Below are 24,069 nucleotides of genomic sequence, written 5' to 3' on the forward strand. Positions count from 1 at the left end.
ATACATTTGGATGAGTGAAATATTCTGCATTACTACAGCAGCTTAATATATATGTTTAAGACCATGTAACGAAGTGTGATGGGGACAGAGGAGGTAACATTGCCAGCAAGACTGTCATCATTATAAAAAAAAAAATACATGAATCTACACAGACCCCCAAGTAGTCATGACATTTACAGTACAACATTACATACAGTATTTATAGTACATAGTCTTCAGCAGTGTTACTGCTCGAATTGCAAATGGTCCCTTTTGTCGAAAGAGAGTCACAACAAGTTTAAACGTTTTCTTTCTCAAAATATAGAAGAAAAATAAAGCATTTAATTTTGCATAAAAGCTGCTGCATAACGGAAAAAAGCTCTACTTTTTCACAGCTTAAAAATGTGCAATTTGTGGTTTTTAATGAAAATAGACAACATGATTCTCCTTTTCAAGTGCTGGGATATTATTCAGCTTCTAAGCATTTTGCAGGCTAACTGTACATTAGTGCAATCCTTTATGTCTGACAGGGTATCATGAGGAAACAATAAAAAAATAGTTTAGAGACAGAACAAGAATGTTACAAATGATAAACATTTGGAGGCGTAGCATGAGGTTTCATGCATACAGACTTGTATATAAAAACAATGTTATCTTCTGAAATTAGTGTCTTAAAATTAATAAATCAGTAAACTAATTAATATTTGGAATTATTGAATGAATATAAAAAGAAAAAAGAAAATCAGCATTTCTCTGTGTAACCCTACATAGTTTCCACCATAGTAAAAGTTTAACAGGAAAACACAAACATTACATTAAAATGATGCTTATATAATAGGACAACCTGCAGATTCCCAAAAACAATGGTATTGAGCACTGGGAGAGCTATTCCCTTGACTCTTCATATAGTACAGTATACAACGAGACAATAATCTTGGTACCAGTATAATGATTAACTTATATTAAATTAAAAATTTATTGTACACTGTTTTCTTAGATTATCATATACCACCACTTTTTTTTTTTTTTTAAATCTTTATATTTCCTATTACCCCAAGGCACATTTCAAAAATGTATATAAGGACCTAGGGATTTATGGATAACGGGTATTTGCATAATATATGTCTAGTAAAAACAATTAAAAAAAATCTAAAAAATAAAAAAGGAGGGGAGTTCTTGTGGTGTCAGTGTGGATTTAAACCAGCTTAATTAACATCAGGCATAAGATGTTATTCTATTATAACAAAGAGTAAATTTGAGAAAATGAAGGTTTATTTAATGTGGAGATTTCTGGCTAACCAATTTCTGCATAATAGATTGCATTCAAATTCAGTGTGTATGCCTAAAGCCTAGCACATTTAAACCAGGCAAGAGATATCAGTTTGAGCTTAGGTAAATTAATCATGACGTATCAATGCCTATGCAGCATTTTCTCCAGAATGAGTTTATGGTCATGAGCATTCACAAGCATAGTATAGGAACAAAGTGGCTCAATAGTGCGCTGGTCTACAGAACACTGCAGTGGTGGAATGTCAGTATTTTTGGGAGACAGGTTGAAGGCTGATGCCCCACGGAGCGAGTTAGTTGCAAATGACAGATCTCTGCTATAGCTAAGAAATGCCTGTCCACCAGCAGCAATAGGAGTTGGCGGTGGTATACATCGCTTTGGCTTTCTGAAGTCGTGCAGTTTTCTCCTGCAGGCAACTTTGTGTGACTTTGGAAAGCGATGTATAGGCCTTTCTATCGGCAAATCCTGTTTGCCGGTGGAAAGGAATTTCGGAATGGTTAGTTGTCCACAATAGATTTCTGCTAACTCACTCCATGGGGCATCAATCTAAAAGGAATGAGGTTTTTGGTTTACTTCCATAATAAATAATTGCCTTTACTTAACTTTTGTGTAAATAAAGGGGGAAAAACATTTGAAATAAAACACATTTAAGTCAAGTTTCCCATAAACTGTTATAACTTAAAAGGTTATTTTTTTGGTATGTGAATGACATTTATTTTAGCACACCAAGGTTACTTTGCAGCAGTTTTATTATTGTCGCTGTAAATTATCCTCCAAATTAGGAAGTAATGAAAGCAAAATAAAAATGAATTCCAGGTAATATCAGAAAACAGCATGTATATCTTGTGAAAATGTTTACAGCCCTATCCTGCACAGTGGCAAAATAACAGTTCCATTTCTATGGCTACTGCTGCCTAAAACAGCCCTGATGTCACCGCCCTTTACCCGCTCTGTGCTTACCTTTTCAAAGTTGGAGTGGGTCAAGGGGCTGCAAATAAACTAGCATTTTAGTAGTGTCCATCAAAATGGAAATATAAAGATTTTCTGTTTTTTGTTCGAGTGGCATACAGATTTATCCTTTTATAGCTGTAGGATGTTTTCTTTGAACAGAGACATAAAATTATAAACATAAATTGTTTCAAGAACACAGTCAAGAATTTACAGATAAAAATGTTTTTTGAAACCTGACTAATTTTAGAATAAAAAATAACTTTAGCCACAAAAGATTTTAAACTCCAGAAAATAATGGATTTTAGTTATGTTAAGGCAATTTGGTAGGCCCTGCATCTGCATGCCAACAAATAATGAAGCATAAAAGTATACTAACCAACAGGCAGCAAAATTCCTGACTGCTAAAAATTGACACACAGAAATAACAATTTGTGACTTAAAGTGGTGAATGTACAGAGTTCATCTTGGCATGATGGTCCTTTCAACAGCACATACTATATGGTCCCAGTTTTTGCAAACAACAGCAAGCAAAGTCACTGCAAAGAAGGTAAAGATTATGTGGAGGCGGCTTTTCATCATGGGAGCTACAAACTTTGCAATAGTGGAGACACACACCAGTATGACAGTGATTAAGGCGAGAAGTATGTTTATACATTTGCCCAAGAGTACTTTGGCATTCACAGTTTCCGACTGTATAGCGAGCTGTTCTTGCTGGTGGAGCTCTAGTTTAGAAACTCGTGTCTGGCAGGATTCCAGCGCTTCCTAAGAGACACACAAAGAGGAAAATAAACAGAAGGTAAACTGGTGTACATCTTAATCTACACAGAGCATTATATTTGACAGGAGCAAAGCAGCAACACACTGACAAGGTACTACAATAGTATTTAAAGGGCAGAAAATCATTTTACTAATGACAATGAACAGGGTGAAACTGGGCCAGCGGGACCCTCACGACTTAACCCGCTCCCTCTGTCCGCAACTGCATGCACCTATGCTCCTACCCCATTCGTAAAGGAAGGTGGAGGGGTACACAGCGCGGGGGGGGGGGGGGAAGGGTAACAGGAGCTTGCCACTGGGGGGCAGCCTTGATTCACTGACAATGAACACAGGAATCATTGCTATGCTTGCAAATGTTTCCATTTAGATAAAATTGGGTTTTCCTAGATAAGCTTGGTGCAGTTCTGGACATTTGAGATGGATAGGGTATTTACATCTGCGCAGATTGTTGCCTGCATAATGTTCTGTACTCTGATCATGCCTATTCTAATATGCTTCATGCTGCTTTAGCGGCAGCTCTCTCATTTGCTACAATCTTTTCTCATTCCTTTAATAACCAATACACATAGTGCAAATAATATATTTTTCCCCACAGTAATAAAAAAAAAAAAAAAATTGGATCTATAGCAAACACATAGTTATTCTTTAGTTTTCTTTTGTCAACATATTCTGCAGTACTTTGCAAAGACTATACATTATTTATATCAGTCTCTGCCTCACTGGAATGTCTAGTTTTTGGAGTGTGGGAGAAAAGTACCCAGAAGAAACCAAGCACGGGGAGAACATACTCCCTTCTTGCAGATGGCTGGTATATTATATTATATTAACTCATATAGAATTAATATTAACTTAATATAGAATTATAGGAAGGCCATCTCCCACATTTTAAGCAAATAATTGTAATTTTTAAAAAATTATTTCCTTTTTCTCTGTAATATTAAAACAGTAGCTTGTACTTGATGGTAACTAAGCATAAATTCATATTGGTGGCAAAACAATCCTATTGGGGTTACTTAATGTTAAAATGATTTTGAGCAGAGTTAAGGTGTGAAGATTAAAATTACAGAATGATCTCTAAATTCGAAAACCACTGAGCCCAAGCCTTCTGGAAAATAGATCCTAAACCTGTATATGTAAGCATTACAGCCTTTTAGACACCTCTAAATGGAGAAATGAATGTGGCCAATGCCAAATTGTGTTATATAAAGAAATCAACCTAAATTCAACAGTGTAGATTTCTTTAAAAGAGTTTTAATAAGCAAAAAGAAAATTGTGGTATTTAGGGTGTTATATTTATTTTGTTATCTTCAGGCTGATTATATTCTAAAAAAAAAAGACCTCAGAAATCAAAACAACAACCTCAGTGTACACAATTTGTCCATAGATGGGCATAGATTATTGCTAAGCACTAGAGGGCAGTGCAGGATTGTTTATTTTTTTTAGATTTTATAGTTTTAGTAAAGCATTATTTCATTGGGGTCTGGATGCAACGACCAAAAAACCTATTACGTACAGAAATAGTCTGGGCTGATCCCATCAATGTGACCACCTGTAGTACAATAAAGTAAATTGGCTCTAATATGATTGTTACATGCTTGCTGAATACCTAAGGAAATGCAATATAGCTTTTTCAGTGTTTTGAATCATGATTGCTGGATATTCTTCCAGAACACAATTTAAAATGTTCGACTCTTGTGAAAAACAATGAAAGCTTAAATATTTTCATTTCATTCTTATTTCGACAGACAGTTCCCTGCACTTTTCACTATATACATACCACACATTTACAAAGGAAAGAAATGCAAAATAAAAGTTAAACTATATTTGATAGGGCCTTCTGAGTCAACAAGTTTAACTAATTAAGAAAATGTGGCTAATAAGTGTGTACTGACATACACGAGCAATAATCCTTTAAAAATCTGATTTTGATTGGTTGGATACCTGAATATCCCGAGAACGTTCGTAAGCCTGATAAGCAACCTTTTCTTCAATGCTAGCCAAGTCCTGTTTCAGATTGGTTGTCTCATGTTGATGGAGGTCTGTTAAATCATTGAGTTGGTCTTCAAGCCTTTCATACCTTTGTAAAGAAAACAGTTATTTTTTTAAACATTGATTGTTCATTCACAACACGTTACGGAGACAATTCACTACTGATAACAGTCTCTGTCCCAGTGGATCTTACTTTCTATGTCACATTCACACAACACACATTACACAATGTTGCATTAGGAGCCAATTAACCTGCCTGTATGTTTTTGGAGTGTGCTCGTAAACTTTTCAATTTAAATTATTAAAACTTACACCCCCTACCATTGAAGAAATTGAAATAATCTGTCAGGTTTGCAAAAAGCTATATGAAGCTGGGTCAGAATCAAGGGAAATCTATGAAGCAAAAATACAGCTACACTAATTCATGAATGAATAAATAGCTTTCTAGGTAGCAAAAAAAAAAAAGCGCTTCTAAAGTGAAGTCAGCAAAGGTTTGTTGAAAAGCACCTCTCTCTCAAGTGAATATAACAGTCCCTAAGCTTTAGTGTCCTGAATCAGTTTGGCAATGCAAACATGGCTTTCCCTGTCCGAGAGTAATCAAATCAGTTTTGGATTGCTGGCATTACCGAATCTGGTGGATCTCCAGGTTTAATAACAGTAAATACATGGCTAGGCAAATATTTACTGTTCACCCAGCACAGAAGGAAATGATTTGGGGCAGAATATAAGTTTTATAATATATACGTTTTTGAGTGAAAGTATAAAACATTGCTATTGCGAGTGTGCCAGCACAAACGTTACAGGATTCTAACAAGGGGCATACACCCAAAAACACTATGGCATACTCATTAGGGCTCTGGCACACGGGGAGATGTGTTGCGGGCGACTAATCTCCCCATGTGCCAGAGCCCTTACTGTCTTGGCCCTACTTTACAACAGATAAACAATATTTAATCATTTACAGTATTGCCCAGTTATGTAGTGAATCAAATAAATCATTATCCTCTTTCACATGAACCTTTTTGATATATACTCCATTTGAGCTTTGGGAACCTATAATTATTGTTATTAATTCATGAGCTTAAGCTTTGATCTGGGATGAACACTTCCAGAGAAATGTCATGCTACTTCCCACTGAATGGAATGCTGCATGAACATTATAATTAAAATCATATGTTACATTCCTAACATAGCTACCCTCAGCATAAAAACAAGGGTCCTGTAGCATCTGTGCAAATCTTTCACTGATAACATTCCCTACTGTGCTCTTAAGTCCTCAATTAGAAAATTCATGATTTTCCTTACAGACACTGGGAGATGGATGAATGAGTAAGTGATGTGTCCCAAGTGCACTTCTAGAAATACATGGCCATGTTTTTATGCACATTTGCCCACACTGCGGATGTTTCCTCTCTTTACAGGTTTGCAGATGACCCTACGTGATCCAATTCAGGGGCAAAATTATTGGATGAGATTTGGCAATCCATTTGAGTGGCCAATTTGGGCAAATATTTGGTAGTCTTGCAGAATACAGTGGAGAAATACATTTCAGTATTATTCTATACAGCATGCAATTTTCATGGGAGTTTCTTACAACAATAACAAGATAAAGCAAAAAAAATACAGAAAGAATTCACAGAACTTTTAGACCCATGGCACACCAGGTAGTTACTCTTTCAGGATGCTTCCACTGCCAGACAAACCACGACAGTTGCCATTAAAGGCTATGGCAGGCTGCCCAAAATGAGCCAGAATTTCTCCACCTGGGGAATTCTACCTGAGCAAATGTCTGGTTGTTAAAATGCATCTTAATGGTCTGCCGAGGAACAGAAAACGTGACTACTATATGTATTAATAATTAAAACGATTAATAAAAAATGTTTATATGGTAAGATGGTCATTACCTTTTATTACCTCCTAAGGTTGCAGAGCTGTAAACCAAAAGTTACCCATTTATATACATGTATATCTCATTTTCTGTTAGGGCAGTATGGCCCCCAAAGACCACCTAAGGTTCTTCCTGGATCTTTTTTTGTACACAAGCCATGGAAAATGTCAGTACTACAATAAAAAGATTGACATTTTGCCCTGGAGACTTCTTGCTGATAGTACTGCTGGCAAATGTTGCAGATCACTTCCCAAAGCAGGCAATAGGAATTGTTACAGATATGGTGAATCTGTATGTGCCAGCCAAAAATGCCAGATGTAAAATGGTTGAAATGACAGGCAAGAATCACATGGGTGTGCCAACCACATAACTATTCATTTTGGTCACATTGGGAAGAGATATGCAACAATTCTAAGCTCATTTAAGGTACTAGCTGTACAGAAAATCAAGTGTTACAAAACCACATGCAATCTCATTGTGTGCAATGTGCAAATGGTGGTTCCTACTATAATTCCTATTTAAAGGACATGTAAAGCCTACATTTGCCTACAATGTATATCAGTTGGGCACATCTCCCCCACCCAAATGGCATCATGTGTACTGTATATATCCCCTTCGTTTGCCAGCACCATCACATTTTCCTAAAGCAAATAACAGCTTTCACCTGGTGGCCATTTTTCCTCTGATACATTATCAGATACATTAAAATCTGCAAACAGCATACACACACACACAGACCCTTATTCAGCTTACATTTCATCAAGAATACAGGTGCACACAGGCACAACTGTCTTTGATAAAAGTTCTGCTTTGTTTGAGCACTGTAATGGTAAAGCTGAGCACAGGAGAGTTGGTCGGGAGAAAAAAATTGAAGCAGACAGCTAGAGCTGAGTTTCTAGGGGAACCAGCAATGCCATCTCTTCACTGGCTGCTAGACTGGGGGCGTGTTTAGTAATCTGAGCTTAGAAAAACTGAGCATGCCCACAAGCAAACAGCCAAAGCAAATTCCTGAGGGAGGGGGGAGAGTGGGTTACAGGAGGAGACAGAAATCTAAGTAATTGAGGGGATGTTGCAGCTTTACTATTAACCTCTGCACAACCAGATTGGCAGGTATTGAAAGATTTCAAAGAGGCTGTTCACTGATTACATTTTTGTGTGTGGGGTTTACATGTCCTTTAAGGCAAAATAAAATGGCAGATAAGCTCATTACATCTGTGCATTACAGTGCAATTAAAACAGATGTCACTCTTGCATAAAAGTGCATGGTGTAGAACGGAGAAAAGATAAACAGTATAAAATTGCCTGTATCCTGAAGCAGTTTTCCCTTGCACTCCCTATTTCTCTGCCAAGAGGCTGTAATCTGCTCTGGCAAAATAGAGAAGCAAACTGAAATTGCTTTCCCACATCATCTTAAAAATAGTGCTTGCACCATCATATGTTTTAACTTCTATCAAGATATGGAAATGTGCTGTGCTTCATGCTCTGTTAACAGTAAAGGAAATATAAGATGGGCAAATAGAAAAAAAATGCTGGTCAGCATTAACTAGAAATAATTTGCATTGCACAGGAGCGGAGCCCAGCTGTGACCCACAAATACCTTCAAACTGCTAAGTGGTCTGGAGTAACCCTTAATGGGCCAAGTTAAAGGTCTATGGCCTACCAATTATTTTGATGCCCACTTTAAGCAGCAGCAGTGATTAAACCACTGTGGACCACTGCAGGTAGCTTCCCAGTAATGGCACAGGTAGGGCTGGGGAGATATTAATTTCTGCAGTGCCTTCAGTTTGTAAGACTGATAAGAAGGATCTGCAGGCTGTAACTCTTTCCCCCTGAAAAAGCTAATTGTACTTTTATATGTTTATTGGTTTTTTTGCACTTACTTTGTTTCTTACTTTTGTCATTGTTTTGTTCAATTCTAGTTAGTTACAATGAAGCTCTGATGAGACTGCATAGCTGGGAAACAAAACAATGTTGTGTATCAGTGCTAAAGTTATAGTGCACGGCCTGTATATCTAGCATTAGTATGCACTGCATCTCACTGCATACAATGTTTTGGTTTTGTAAATATAGACTGCATTTCACTGTATATAATGTGCCTGGGATGTCAGTACCCACGCCATCTCTCTCTATAAAACTAAAACACATTTAAGATAACTGATCACTAACACAAATGGATGGAAAAACCCTTACAGAAGTGCATGGATGAATACTTTTAGATCCTAAGCATTTTAGGGTGAAAAAAGCACTCCCACCCACACTTTTGCACAGATCCCTGGAAGTCAGTGGGAACCACAAGAGGTAGTTAAGAAGGTTCATTTTTTTTTTACGCCAGCAGTGAATCCACTAAGTCTTACATTAGCTTTAGGTCAGCCTATGTGTGGCCCATCTTTAGTCTCCTGAAACAAAAGTGTCACCCCTCCGCCTATGAGGAGCTACTGGGGGCATCTTTGGAGGCACCGATCATCCTTGCTAAAGGGCTGTGGTGGCCTTGGGCTGGTACAGAACCCCAAAACACAACGTACAACATTTCTGCCCTAATTTTTAGTTAAGCTTTAGGGCAAGGCAACATGAGGTGAACGGTCAGACTGCAGATAAGTGCAGGCTGAAAACACGCCTGTACGCTTAAAAATTGTATAGTTGTGCCTGTGCCCATAAGCACTGAATGCTTCTGGGTGCAGGCACAATGAGAATATTTTTTTAAGCATATTGCGATTTATCCACAGGCTGACAATATACTGGTGTGACCTCACTCTTAGTTCTCCTTTAACCTATTAAATGTCCATCAACATCTATTACAACAGTTGTTGTTTATGTAGAATGTCTCATCTGAGACAGGAGATGTGGCAGCTCCAACTCATAGGTCTGAAAACTGATATAGATAAAATCAACTTCCTTGTAATTTACTTTCTGTTTAGAAAAAATTAACAAATACAGTATTTAATATTAAAAATAAATCGAATATTTAATTTCAGCACAGCCAGTCATTACCTGTATCTTTCTTCTTGTAATGTTTGGGAAATCAAACTATAGTCTCTTTTGAAATGTACTTTCAAAGTCTCAATATCTTCAGCTAGTTGTGACTGGGCATCTTTAATTTCTCTCAGCTCTTCCAGAAAAACTGAGAGATTGCCATGGCTATCACTGGCATTTGTCCTTCCGGTGTCAAATGTCTGGTTACCATTGCTGTCTGCAGAAGCTGAGGTCCCACTGGAACATTCATCGTCACTTGCATACTTTGGCTTGGTGACTATCGTTGCACTCCCACTCAAGTTTCTGGAATTGGTTTCTGGGTGAAAGTCATCTAGAGTGTTTTTTAGATGAGCAATGTTATCGGCACTTCCAAACTTGTTACGGATCAGATTTGCAAACTCCCTCGACTTGTTGAACACGAACATTGGTGGTGTCAGTGATACACCAGGCACTCCCATTTTACTGGTCTCTCCTTGGCCAGCAGGGCGGCTACCGTTCGTCACATCTTTTAAAGAATGTTGGAGGTCTTTAGAAATGTCCTTAGAGCTTTTACTAGCAGACCCGTTCTGCTCAATTTCCTTTAGTTTTTTGTGATACTGCTCTAGTTTTTTCTGCAGCTGAGCTATGGAATGAGCAGATTTCTGGTTCTTTTTTTCAAATACCTGTTTGATACGTCCAGCCTGCTGCTTGTCAGCACTGTTTACCAGCTTTAAATACTCAGCCACATTGCCATCACGTGCAGTTTGTTCAATCTTTATCTGTTCGGTGACTTTGAGGATTTTTTGCTTCAAGCTGTCTGCAGTGAGTTTGACTTTGTGGAAATCTAGAATGCCATCCGGTAGATCAAAGTTAAGGTTGGTGTCTGATCCTCCACGTCTTATGTTGAGAGGCAAGCTGAGGGTGTTCATTTCAGATCTGTCCACCTAGGAGAGATAATACTGTGATGAATAAAAGCAAAAGGTAACAACATATTTTTACTTCAGATTGGGCTCACATCTGACTACTTGAGAAAAGGGTGTATTTGTGCCAAATTAGAATTGAATTATTTACCTGAACAGACCCGACAAGACTGGAGAAAAGACACTAATGTGCATAAGGCTTGACTTACTCATGGAAATGCAAAATACTTTGTACAATGTACCTCAGACTGTGTGATGTGAAATCATACATTTCCGAAGCATTAGCATATTCATACATTTTCTTTCTTTTGCGAATGAGGATAGGGCATGATTTTATTCTGAATACATGATGAGTTTGTATGCATTCAGTGCAAAATTAATTAAACAGACAATTGAATTGTTCCCAGCTTAAAGGATCAGAAGAGCTTTGATTTTTGCACATGATTATAGGCTACTTGCTAATTACAACTATGGGCTGGTCTTTTTCTGCCAATGAGATCAAAAGAATAAGGCAGTGCTGCCACTTGCTTGCACTTAAAAAGAGGAATACTCGCTAGATAAAGAGAAATAGGGAGAGAGCAGCTTGTACATTGTAGAACACACCTAGTATTAGTATACTTTTATAGAATCACTAGACTGGAGATGTCTCTGTCTAATAAAAGCATCAGGAATTAAATACCAAACCCTGCTATTTACTATAACTGTAAGAGACATATCAATTCAGCTTTTTCAGGAGACACCCAGGTTTGTATTACAGTCCCCTGCATTAACTGCCGAGTCTTCTGCTTCACAATTGAAACAGCCCCAAACACTCCTGAAACCTCAGATATAGGTGGCATTGAGCAGAGCTGGGGAATGATCAGGAACATGGACAGAATTCACCCAAAACAAAAAGTCAGCATGATAACTTTGTTGTAATCAGGGGCGGGCCAAGCCAACCAGGTGCCCTAGGCACATGTGCAGTGCTGTTGTGTGCCCCCCATCGTTGCCTCCTAAGCTTTTAAAAGAACAGTAACAACAAAAATGAGAGTGTTTTAAAGTATTTAAAATATGATCTACTGTTACCCTACATTGGTACAACTGGTGTGTTTACTTTAGAATACTACTATAGTTTATATAAACAAGCTGCTATGTAGCCATAGGGGCAGCCATTTAAAGCTGAAAAAGTAGAAAAGGCCCAGGTTACACAAAAGATAACAGATAAGCTGTATAGAAATCCCTTGTATACAACTGAACTTATTTGTTAATTATTATGTATCCTGTGCTTGAATGGATGCCCCTATGACTACACAGCAGCCTAACTATAGTTACGTTTTTGAAGCAAACACATCAGTTTAACCAGTTCAGGGCAACAGTATATTATATTGTCATTGCTTTAAGATGTTACTGTTCCTTTAAAAATGGAAGCAAAAATCCACTGTCTTCCTTAACTTGGCCCTAATGCACTGAAAGCCAATTGCTAATCTTGGTTGGGAATATGTGTGTGGTTCTTTTGAGACTGAGCTCAAAACTATCTAGACTGAAATCAGAGTATTCAGTTCATTGTCCTTAAAGCATGTTACATATGATTTTAACTGACTATTTGGAAGCCAAGCATAGATGTACATGAGGTCATACAGTTTTAGATTTGCTAAAGAGGGTGTCCACCCAAAACGGTGTTTTGCAATATGCATTTAACATTTTTTGGTTTTGAAGTTATTTGCAAATATATATGCAATTAAAACCATTATCCGTTTATCCCAGAATATATACAAAGAGATACTTTATCCTCTTTTGTGGATAAAAGTTCATATTTGCCACAACAAAGAATTTACCAAAGCTACACGTAACTTAACCCTTTACTCACAGAGGAGCAATTACGGTTTGTTAAACATATTTTAGTCTCAGATGAGCAGAATCATAATACAGTCAAAGAGGGATTCAGGGTAAAACTCTTACAAGTCGCAAGTCACAGAAATCTAGTACATAAATCACTTATGGCTCAACAGAACAGCAGTAATTACCAAATCAAATGAACATATTCTAAGGAAGAAAAAAAAACAAAAAAAAAAAAGGTTTAGTAACAGATGGGCCCACCTATATTTCAGAAACCGATGGTTCTTTTCAGTTGGAAAACACCAAATTTGAAGTAACAGCTACCGGTGTATACTTAACTTCTGATGAATATGCACAGCGTGGCAGGGACTGAATTTTCCAGGAGGTTGCTAACTTCAGTTTCTTATATAAATATGCCCAACCCTATGTAATATATTTTAAAAATTGAACAACAGTATGGACCATGATGACAGCAAACAAGCATTGTTCATTTAAAGCTAACTGACATTAACCAGCGCAATAGAATTTACAGTACCCAACTTTGAGCAGAAAGTGCAGATTTCTGGCTCCAGTGTCAGCATAGTTCTTAAATATTTTAGCTTGCAATCACAATGTATAAAAGAGAACAACCTACCTTTTGAAAACAAAACCAGTACATGATATGGCAACTAAAGTGGAATATTGAACAGGTATGGGATCCGTTATCCGGACCCCAGTTATCCAGAAAGCTCTGAATTACTGAAAGCCCGTCTCCCATAGACCCCATTTTAATCAAATAATAAAAATTTTAAAATTGATTTCCCTTTTCTCTATAATAATAAAACAGTACCTTGTAACTGATCCCAACTAAGATATAATTTATCCTTATTGGATGCAAAACAAACCTATTGGGTTTAATGAATTTTTTATTGATTTTTTAGTAGACTTAAGGTAAGAGGATCCAAATTACGGAAAAAAAACCCTTATCCGGAATACCCTTGGTCCTAAGCATTCTGGATAATGGGTCTCATACCTGTACAAGTAAGAGATAAGTTCTCTTTTCTTATATGTTCAATATCCCACTTTTATTTGCCATGCCATGCTCAAGTCTCTTGCTTAGTGAATCATCAACTGTGTCCAAAAGCACTCAGCATGGAGCTGCTATAGTACAATCCGCCTGACAGTTATCTGAAAATACTTAGTAATTCTTAAAGGTCAAAAAAAGATCTGTACTTTAAAAGATAAACCTTTTGGCAAGTCTGACCTATTTTTTTTTCCTTTATGAAAACTCTGGACTGTCTACTGTTTTGCCCTGAGGCATTTTGCTTTTATTAATAGCAACTCTTTAATAGTTATACTGTCCCAGTTTCTTCTCATTGCTCTAAAGGAAAAATCCCCATAAGGTTAAACCCCACACATGTTCAACTCAATGTTTTTATTTACAATCATTTTTACTGGAGTGCTGGAGATAACACAAAATAGTGATCAGAACGAAGGTCCAATGACATTAATATTAAAAACCACTGTAACATGAAAATCCCCCCTGCCATCCAAGAATATAATGAAAAAAAGCTCAGCACGCTTATTTAAAACATTAAACATGGCTTTAGGGCTCCTACGTGGCCTACAAAGCATATCAGATCTGTTTAAACACAATTTAAGCCAATTGTTTAACCCTTCAAGACAGTTATGGTAAAAAAGCAATATTCATAAAGATGAACACATGCAGGAAATGTGACAAGGAGCTGACTCATTTATAGGTCTATAAAAAGGTGTGCTCATTGGTTACATTGAAGACAAACAAGCTAATATGATCCCATTTCAATATCTTACATTATCCCCATTAGAAAAAAATCCCCCTGGTGAACTCTGTTCCATAAGTAGTAAGCCGTTAGAGGTACATTAGTCATTATATACTGCGGGTAAAGCTGAATACTGCTCTGTTCTTGTCAGGTCTCCTGTTTTAGTGAATCCTGTTCATAACAGCAGCATGGGGATTATTAACTGAGTCATAGCAAGGCAACACGTCTTAATCTAGCAATTACAGCAAATGATATAAATAGCATTTACAGCTGACTCTGGGTACAGCAACTCACAACAAGAGTCCCTGGGGATTAGTGGCCAAATTATCAGGTTACAGAATTGCTGATCCAGCACAGTACAGTACAAAGGCAAAAGGAAAGAAAAAATAGAAATGTTAGAGGGCCTACAAAAATGGATTCCTAAATTGCTTTCTTGTAACACAAGTGAAGTAATATATAACTCACTGCTTATAATAAAATAAACTTCTATAAGATCCTGACAGAACTAATCTCTAAGAATTAAGCAAACATAATTATCGCTTTTATATTTTACCTTTATATCCATATCTGGCATTTTAGATTCCATCATTCCATTCTAGAACAATCAATCGGCTCTGGAACCTTCAGTCTAAAACAACAATCCACCTAAGTGCTTATGGAGACAGTAGCATTACTTACTTAAGGCAATGGAGTACTTACAATTTAGGGGTCCCATAGCCCAAGTAAAAACATCTTATTAAATAGAAAGGAGGAAAAAAAGCACCACATGCAGGTTACAAGTTAAGTTAAATAGACCAGTTCTAACTAAAACAAAATAAACAAAAAATGGTGATCACTAGGAACATGATTGTATAAGTGTGTTTAGGAAAAAGCCATACAATTAAATGGGAAAGGTGTTTTTTTTTTTTTTTTTTTACAAAATAGCGCTGCTCTAGCAGAATCCTGCATTGAAAATTTAAATTTGATGTGGGGCTAGACATGTTCTTAGTTTCCCAGGTGCCCACAGTCACACTTTACTGCTGCAAGTTGAAGTGATATCACCCCCCTTCCCTTTCCCCCACAGAAGCCAATCAGCAGAACATTGGGAAGGCATTGCTACAAATTCTCCCATGCCCCACATAGTGGTAGATATGAGAATAGGACTGAGTTGTAAAACACCCAAGTCAGATAATAACTTCTGTTACACCGAGTAGTAGAAACTAAAGCTTATCTGAAAGCACAGTTTGACCAGAGATGGCCGTCTATGCACCAATGTTACAACAACAAAAAATTACATTTATTGGTTCAAGAATAATTTTTTTAATGGTAGAATAAATTATTTGCAATGTAATTTAGTAATAAAAACTAAAAAAAAAAAAAGAATTGCTGACAAAACACTGACAAAAATGTGTTCTGCTTACTTCTTGGGCAGGCAGATAACACGCATGGAAATTGCTACTTAATCTTTGTTGTGTATGAGATACCAGGTGAAAAGTGTCACTGTGGGTATACCAGAAATGTTCCATTCATAGAATGCCCTCAAGCCTTGTGCATTAGGCACAGAGTCAGACCAAAGATGTTGCAGCTAGCAGCCAAAACCCACTAGTTACTAACAGTACAGAAGACTGGTTACCAGGCTGATCGGGAACAGCATTTGATAACTTGTGCACAAAGATTTAGCAATGTCACAGTCCTATGAGATACCAACAACTTCTGCAAAACATAACACACATTGCACAATATAGTTCTGAGATTAAAAATGTACAGAGCAAATAGAACTCTGCTATGCCCTATCCCATACAATATAGGGGTCATTCACTTACCGCAAGTGCATTTGGAGGTCACACATAATTTGCAGTACATAGCTCCAGAGTTCCCATAGCAGCCTGTGTCAACTGATGCAGCAAACATGAATTGGGCACACACTGTTGAAAAATATACTTTTATAGTAATACCCGGTATGTGCTATTGTATAATCCCATGTAGATAAACTGCCATTTTAAGTAAGTCCCTCTGACTCCTACAAGGCACTGTGTTGACACACACAAACCAAGGGCACACATGCATGCTAGGTGAATGGACAAAGCTGTGTATTTTACTTCACACTTCTTCCTGTTACACTAAGAACCTGCGTTATCTCCTGTCAGGTGATAAGTGAGGAAAACACAGAAAATCTCAAAATGGTGGCACAAGGTAAAAGATTTTTATGTTTATGTATATGCCAAATTAAATTAAAAAAAAAAAAAAATAGGTCACCAATCTGTGGTTTAAATAATCATGCTCAAAGCAGAGTTTTTATTTTAGGTGCCAGCTTTATTTCTCCTTAAATATTAACTTGAAATGTCAGCTTTGCGTACTAAAAAGTTAGTCAACCAAGACATCCTGATAGCAGCACTGTAATGAAATTTCCGTAAAAGGCCTGACCTCAAATACCCCTCAGCTCATATGAATCACAACAAGCATCTGGCCATCTTGGGCAGTACAGGTATCGGACCCCCTATCCGGAAACCCATTATCCAGAAAGTTCCGAACTACGGAAAGGTCATCTCCAATAGACTCTATTTTAATCAAATAATTCCCATTTTTAAAATGGTTTCCTTTTTCTCTGTAATAATAATTGTGCCTTGTACTTGATTCCAGCTAAGATATAATTAATCCTTATTGGAGCCAAAACAATCCTTTTGGGTTTAATTACTATTTAAATAATTTTTTTTAGTAGACTTAAGGTAGGAGATCGGAATTACGGAAAGACCCCTTTACCTGGAAAATCCCAAGTCCCGAGCATTCTGGATAACGGGTCCCATACCTGTACATGAAGCACTATTATACATGGGTCAGCCTGTATATACACATAATACACTAAACTGACAATTTGTTGCACCGTGCTCTTTATTTCCAAAGATGTTTCTTGTGACATTTCCTTTCTAAACTCTAAATCTTGGAATGAGACTAAATGATCCACTATGGAATATCATATTTTATTTCTTAGTAACAACTTCCCCTAACAACAATTCCTTTTACAGATGCTATGCAGGGGGTTGACCTAAAGATAATGCCTTAAAATCACTCCTTTAGAATATGACACAGCAGCCTAAGCCAATTCTTTCCTTTCAGAGTGCAGTATGATTAGCGGCAGATGGAAGGATTTTAGAATTGCTTAACCTATACAAAAAGCACAGACTGTACAGTATTATTAAAGGAACAGTAACATCAAAAAATGAAAGTGTTTTAAAGTAATTAAAATGTAATGTGCTCTTGCTCTGCAAAAAACTGGTGTTTTTGCTACAGAAAAGCTACTATATAAATAAGCTGCTGTGTAGCCATGGGGGCAGCCATTCAAGCTGGAAAAAAGGAGAAAAGGCACAGGTTACACAGCAGATAACTAGTAGATAAGCCCCATATAATGAGGGTTTATCTGTTATCTGCTATGTAACCTGTACCTTTTCTCCTTTTTTCCAGCTTGAATGGCTGCCCCCATGGCTACACAGCAGCTTACTTATATAAACTATAGTAGTCTTTCTGAGGCAAACACACCAGTTGCAGCAATGCAGGGCAACAGTACATTATATTGCAATTACTTTTATACGCTTTCATTTTTTGGTGTTACTGTTCCTTTAAAAGATTGTCTCAAAAGAAAAAGGTATTTACAAATTTACAATTTAGCTTACCCTTAAACATTTTATTATCATATGTGGACTTGCATGGGAAAGTGTTTCCTATTATAGGTACTCCTGTTACTGTCTCAGCTTTCATTCTAACAGGTGATCCTGTCTCAATTGAGGCAAGAGTCTCTCATACACACGGATAGGCACACAGAAACATTACTCTCACAGGCTTATTCACACATACTGAACCACTGCATTGAAAGGTCTTTGATTTAGTAATAGCGGGAGAAGCAAAAAGCCTTGGCTGAGGCAGAGCAATAAAGAACAATGAATGTTTGAAATCAAATTTCTCTGGCCATCTCACATAACAGATAATAAAGCATTTTTAAAGCCTGTTCAAAACTACACATTGGATCATAATATTTGTAGAGCTTGTCCAGCTGTTTAAGTCAAGCACAAAGGATTTTCTAACACATGGATCCCCGCTGCCTCCTAAAATGCATTTGTTTCATCTTAAAGAATTCAGGTGAACACAGCAGTTTACATTCAGTGGGGACACACAGGTCCCACATGGCTCACGGATCAGAGCTGAAGGTCCAGCTGTGCCACAAGCATTTTGCTGATAAGAATGGACACTCTCCAAGGAAAGCTAAGCAAGCTGACTTATGTCACTAAGGCAAAGTATTTGGATCAACTAGACGTCATCATAAAACTTATTAGGATGGATAAAATGCATAATGTGTAATTTGGGTTCTTTCCAGGGGCATTTTATATTTTAGGGGTTTATTTCTTTCATTTATTTTCTTGGTAATCTCTCAAGCATGAGTATGTCAATATGAAAAACTCAAAATTTAAAAATGAATCATTATGTCCCTCTGATTAGGTTAGAGGCTAGCAATACAATCAGTATTACACTAGGGGTACATTTATCATGCTGTGTAAAAAGCGGAGTGAAACATTACCAGTGACGTTGCTCATAGCAGCCAATCAGATCAACAGTTAGAAAATCAAAGCAAAGCATCTGATTGGCTGCTATAAACAACAATCACCAGTGATGTTTTACTCCACTTTTTACACAGCATGATAAATATACCCCTAAAGGGTAGAGACAACAACAAGGAACAAAATATGGAATTTTAAGACAGCAAAGTGAAGAGTCTGCTAAAAGCTATATCCCATCAGCTCAGGTGCACAATAGATAAGGGACATAGGTTAAACATTTTAGCCTATGTTCAAATGTTACAGTTGCACCCAAAGCCCCCAGTAGTTCCAGCACTGGGGACCGTCATCAGAGCAATACTAGTACAGTATCCAGAATGCTCGGGACCTGGGGTTTTCCGGATAAGGGATCTTTCCTTAATTTGGATCTCATACCTTAAGTCTACTAAAAAAAATATTTAAACAGTAATTAAACCCAATAGGATTGTTTTGGCTCCAATAAGGATTAATTATATCTTAGTTGGGATCAAGTACATCTTAGTTGGGATCAAGTACAAGGTACTGTTTTATTATTACAGAGAAAAAGGGAACCATTTTTAAAAATGTGAATTATTTGATTAAAATGGAGTCTATGGGAGATGGCCTTTCCGTAATTCGGAACTTTCTGGATAACGGGTTTCCGGATAAGGGTCAGATACCTGTACCTAATTTCACTTGTGCTCACACTCCAGATTTTCAAGAAACAGATAAAATCACAAACTTATAAAGCACCCACAAACACAGAGTGGTTTGACTGTCTGAGGAGGAGAAAAAAAAAATATATATATATATATTTTTACGTTTTGCTTAAATACCATATATCTTCATATTTGTTTTGAATCATCAGCTATTGTGAATGTGGCAATTCTGGGCATTTTAGGTGTCATTTTAATACTGGAACCTAAATAAAACATGAAACAGAACAACTGAAAGAAAAAAAAACACAAAAACAAATGTTGATGTGTAGCAAATTATAGGAACAGTCATGAAGTGAATTAAAATCAAGATACAGAAGAAAACCTACCAAAATTGTATTTTTGTGGCCTGTCATTTCCTAGTAGAAATCCGGGCCCAAGGAAATAATACAGTAATTGCTGCCTGCCGGAATGCAATTTTGCTAGACACATTTAAAAAGCAGTTTGTTGTGATTATTATTCTGTCATTTGCCAGTTGCAGTCATCTGTCCCAAGTGGAATGTAAATTGTAGTGGGAGAAATTAGAAAAGCATTATCATACATTCATAGAAATCCAAAGCAAAACCAAAATGGGTTTCTCCATTTTATGGAGGTACCTTAAGCAGGTTCTGTTTGGTTAATGAGTGCTACTTAGCCTTTAGCAGACAAATGGCATTTGTCCTTCTCCTGAAACTTTTCACACAAATTTACTGTACATTAACATTATACACCATTTGCAGTTAGAAGGCACAATCGCACTAATGTGTAAAATGTCAGTGACAATAACTTAACAACAGGCTTTTTTCTCTTTGATGCCTTTATTAGTATTCACACTTCGTTCATTGTTCTATAGTTGCTGTCAGCTCGTTTAGGTTTTAGGGGTCATTTATTATGTGGGGGAGGGCAAGGTGGAAAGTAACATTTTTTTGCCAGCAATGCACCTTGCCAACCTGTTTTGCTCCCATAACAGTCAGACATAGCTCTTTGCACCTTCAGTATCATGCATGTAAGGGGCAAGAATACTGGTAGCCGGTGTACACATTGTTTACATCAATTTAAAATAGTGTTTTTTTCTGTTCTTAAGCTGCATATTTTGGGTCCACACACACACACTTTTTTTTTTGCACACACACACACACACCAGCTGACACATTCACTTATGATCTTAGATACATACAATTACCCAGATACAGGTAGCTATAAAAGCATTTCAGTGCTTACATGTCAAATGAGAGACAGTCAGTTACAATAAGCCAATTCCACCTGACATTTCAATCAACTTTCATTGGTCAAACAATTTGGACAATGGGTTTTTTTTTTTAATTCAATCAAATATAAATATTGGAAACAAAAGAGGAACTGGATTTGGAAAAGAACAGGCCAAATCTAGTAGTTTCTGTTTATAGTTTCATTGGAAGATTTTAAGTGGGTAGATGCCATTATCAATTATTTTTTCCAAAATATCTGCAGTCAGTCAGACTTACATAATATATATATATATTCATTAAACATCCATATATTAAATTATATATCTTCATTAAAAAAGTATAAAAGTAGAATAAGGTCCACTGCTATTTACATAGTTCCTATATATAATCAATTTATTTCATTTAGCCGAAAAGGAAAATATGAGGTGTAGAGCTCTTTAGCTCCATATAAGCATTCATGAAAACCACCAGGAATTATCATAATAAGGTATTCTTTGCAGACCTCACCCTTGCCATCAATTTCTAAAGATAGTGTAGCAATAAGGGAGTTCCCACTCATACTCACGTATTGACCTTTACACTGCATTGTAAAGTGAAAGAGAGAAACTCCATTAATGTAATATTCTCCTACAAGCAAAACTATCATACTATATGAGTAATCTACTTCATAAATATATCTAGTCTTTTATATTGCAAGTTAAGAGTCACCCAAAATGGGGGTAGTAAAAAATAGCATGGATGGTGGGCTTGGCATTAGCTCATTATATAAAGTAACTGAGCAGCCCAATTACGTATTTGTAATGTGGTTGGTGGTTACTAGCTAATCCATAACCGTATATGCTTGACTGCTGCATATTGGACCACATTACAGTCTGGTTCCCAAGCTGATTGTGAAAACTGTACTACATGTAGCCAGCTTTACATCCTGCACTCATACAAAAGGTATACACAGAACCTGAATTAGCTCTCCACTCACCATAAAATGTGCTTGCAAATCTTCAACAGCCATAGTAACAGATTTTAAAACCAGCATGAAACATTCAAGCAGCAGTATCTATTACATTTATTTCTATTCTGTTTTAACAAAACAGAATGAGGCTCCTGAGCCACAAATAACCATAAATGATGCCTGTGAAGTGCATCTCTGCCCTCCTAGCTCACAACTGGCAGGTAAAACACTGTGAACATAGCACAAACTTTGCGTGTAATTAATTAATAATGTGCGACACTCCCTGCATGCTGTCTAAGGCTGATGTCAGCCCGAAAAACGCTTGACGAGAATACGCCCTCCGCGTCCTACCTGTGCCTGCACCGGAATGAATGAGATACGCTCCGGTGCAGGCACATGTAGCCGAAATACGCATAAAAACGCCAGACTTTGCATTCTCTCACGCTTTTATGTGTATTTCGGCTACATGTGCCTGCACCCAAGCTTATCTCATTCATTCGGGTGCAGGCACAGGTAGGACGTGTTTACAGTACCGGGGCGTATTCTCGGCAAGCATTTTTCGGATTGCCGAGAATACGCCACGTCTGACATCAGCCTAAAACTCACTTGAACTAACAAGTTCTCTGTAGCTTTTCTCAATATACAGAGAGTTGCATTTTATTGTGACAGCCTATACCCAGTTAAGAACATTTATTCTCTGGGCTCAGGCATTCATGTCCTTGAACAGAAAATGTATTTCTCACAATATGATTTCCACAATGGAATTCATTTTGTTTGGAGCTGAAATAATAGGAGGAACACATCCCCCTGGATGTTTCATTTCAAGAAGTGAAATTTGCTTATGTCAGCATTTTTTCTTTTTGTTACAGAACAACAGAGCACTATGTTAAGCAATGAGCTCAGTCTAAAAAAAAAAAAAATTATAAATACAGATATGATGCTGCAAACAGTTACATAAACAATTGGTGTTCCACTTGCAGTTTTTGAACCCTTGCTAACATGAGGGTGTCAAACATACTTATTTTGAGTAATCTTTTTTGCCACATTAATGTTTACATCTAATTAAAGTATTTGCACAAACATTTCATTGAGTATTATCATGTCCTTAAACAATAACAACAACAGACAGGTTTTGCATGCAAGTTTTCCCCAGCAGCTCATTATTCAACTTGCAGTTTTCAAGTACAGGTATGGGATCCATTATCTGGAAATCTGTTATCCAGAAAGCTCCAAATTACAGAAAAAGAAGTCCATCTGAGATGGCCTTTCTCTGTTACAGTGGCAATTCTGGGGCTCCCACTTGGCGCTTACAACTTTAACAATGGTATGGGTCCAGGTGGGGCCTCATCACTAGTGCAGAGAGTGCTAATGTACAGTACAATAAAGTACAATGACACAGATTCTAGTTCATTTTCCCTTCTTTTACAGTTCACTCATAAAGGCAACTTAAAGTTCATTCTGTGCTACACATGATGCACACATACACTGTATTGAAACCCTTTCCTTTTATATATGTTTAAATGTTTTTAGTTGTTTCTGTTTGTGGCCCTTTAAAGGACATGTAAAGCCTACATTTGCCTACAATGTATATCAGTTGGGCACGTCTCCCCCACCCAAATGGCATCATTTTTACTGCATATATCCCCTCCATTTGCTAGCACCATCACAGTTTCCTAAAGCAAATAGCAGCTTTCAACCAGTGGCCATTTTATCTCTGATACATAATCAGATACAATTTAATCTGCAAACAACATACACGCAGACAGCATACATTTCATCAAGAATACAGGCACACACAGGCACTGTCTCTGATAAAAGTTCTGCTTTGTTTGAGCACTGTAGGTAAAGCTGAGCTCAGGAGAAATAAACTGAAGCAGACAGCTAGAGCTGAGTTTCTATGGGAACCAGCAATGCCCTCTCGGCTTAGAACAAATGAGCATGCCCACAAGCCAACAGCCAAAGCAAATTCCTGAGGGAGGGGGCCGAGTAGGTTACAGGAGGAGAAGGAAATCTAAGTAATTAAGGAGATGTTGCAGCCTTACTATTAACCTCTGGACAACCAGTGTGGCAGGTATTGAAACATTTCAAAGAGGCGTTCACTGATTACATTTTTGTGTGTGGGGTTTACATGTTCTTTAATAGGGGAGCTGGCTGGTATATTTTTACATCAGTAGGTGGCAAAAAACACCTCTTCTATAAAATCGATTTATTTTTTCTGAGAGTTCATTGATGAGATGATCTAGATTGTTGACTTTAATTTGTATGTAGCAGCTTTTGTGTTTAAGAATTCCATATAGTTTAGGTATGAGGCCCCATGAGTAGTTTGCTGTATACAGTAG

The 24,069-nt window shown here is 37.2% G+C and overlaps 1 protein-coding gene across 1 annotated transcript in view; it reads right to left on the reverse strand.

Annotated features, from left to right (window-relative positions):
- Nucleotides 1–1,023: 1,023 nt before the first annotated feature.
- tmcc3 (transmembrane and coiled-coil domain family 3) overlaps nt 1,024–24,069 on the reverse strand; it is a 42,410-nt gene continuing 19,364 nt past the window's right edge. Inside the window, 3 exon segments of the mRNA NM_001078793.1 lie at nt 1,024–2,980; nt 4,937–5,072; nt 9,861–10,765. Of these exon segments, the coding sequence (NP_001072261.1) occupies nt 2,678–2,980; nt 4,937–5,072; nt 9,861–10,765 (1,344 nt within the window). The 3' untranslated portion in view covers nt 1,024–2,677.

The sequence above is a fragment of the Xenopus tropicalis genome, chromosome 3 (assembly GCF_000004195.4).
Source record: "Xenopus tropicalis strain Nigerian chromosome 3, UCB_Xtro_10.0, whole genome shotgun sequence".
Lineage (NCBI taxonomy): Eukaryota > Metazoa > Chordata > Amphibia > Anura > Pipidae > Xenopus > Xenopus tropicalis.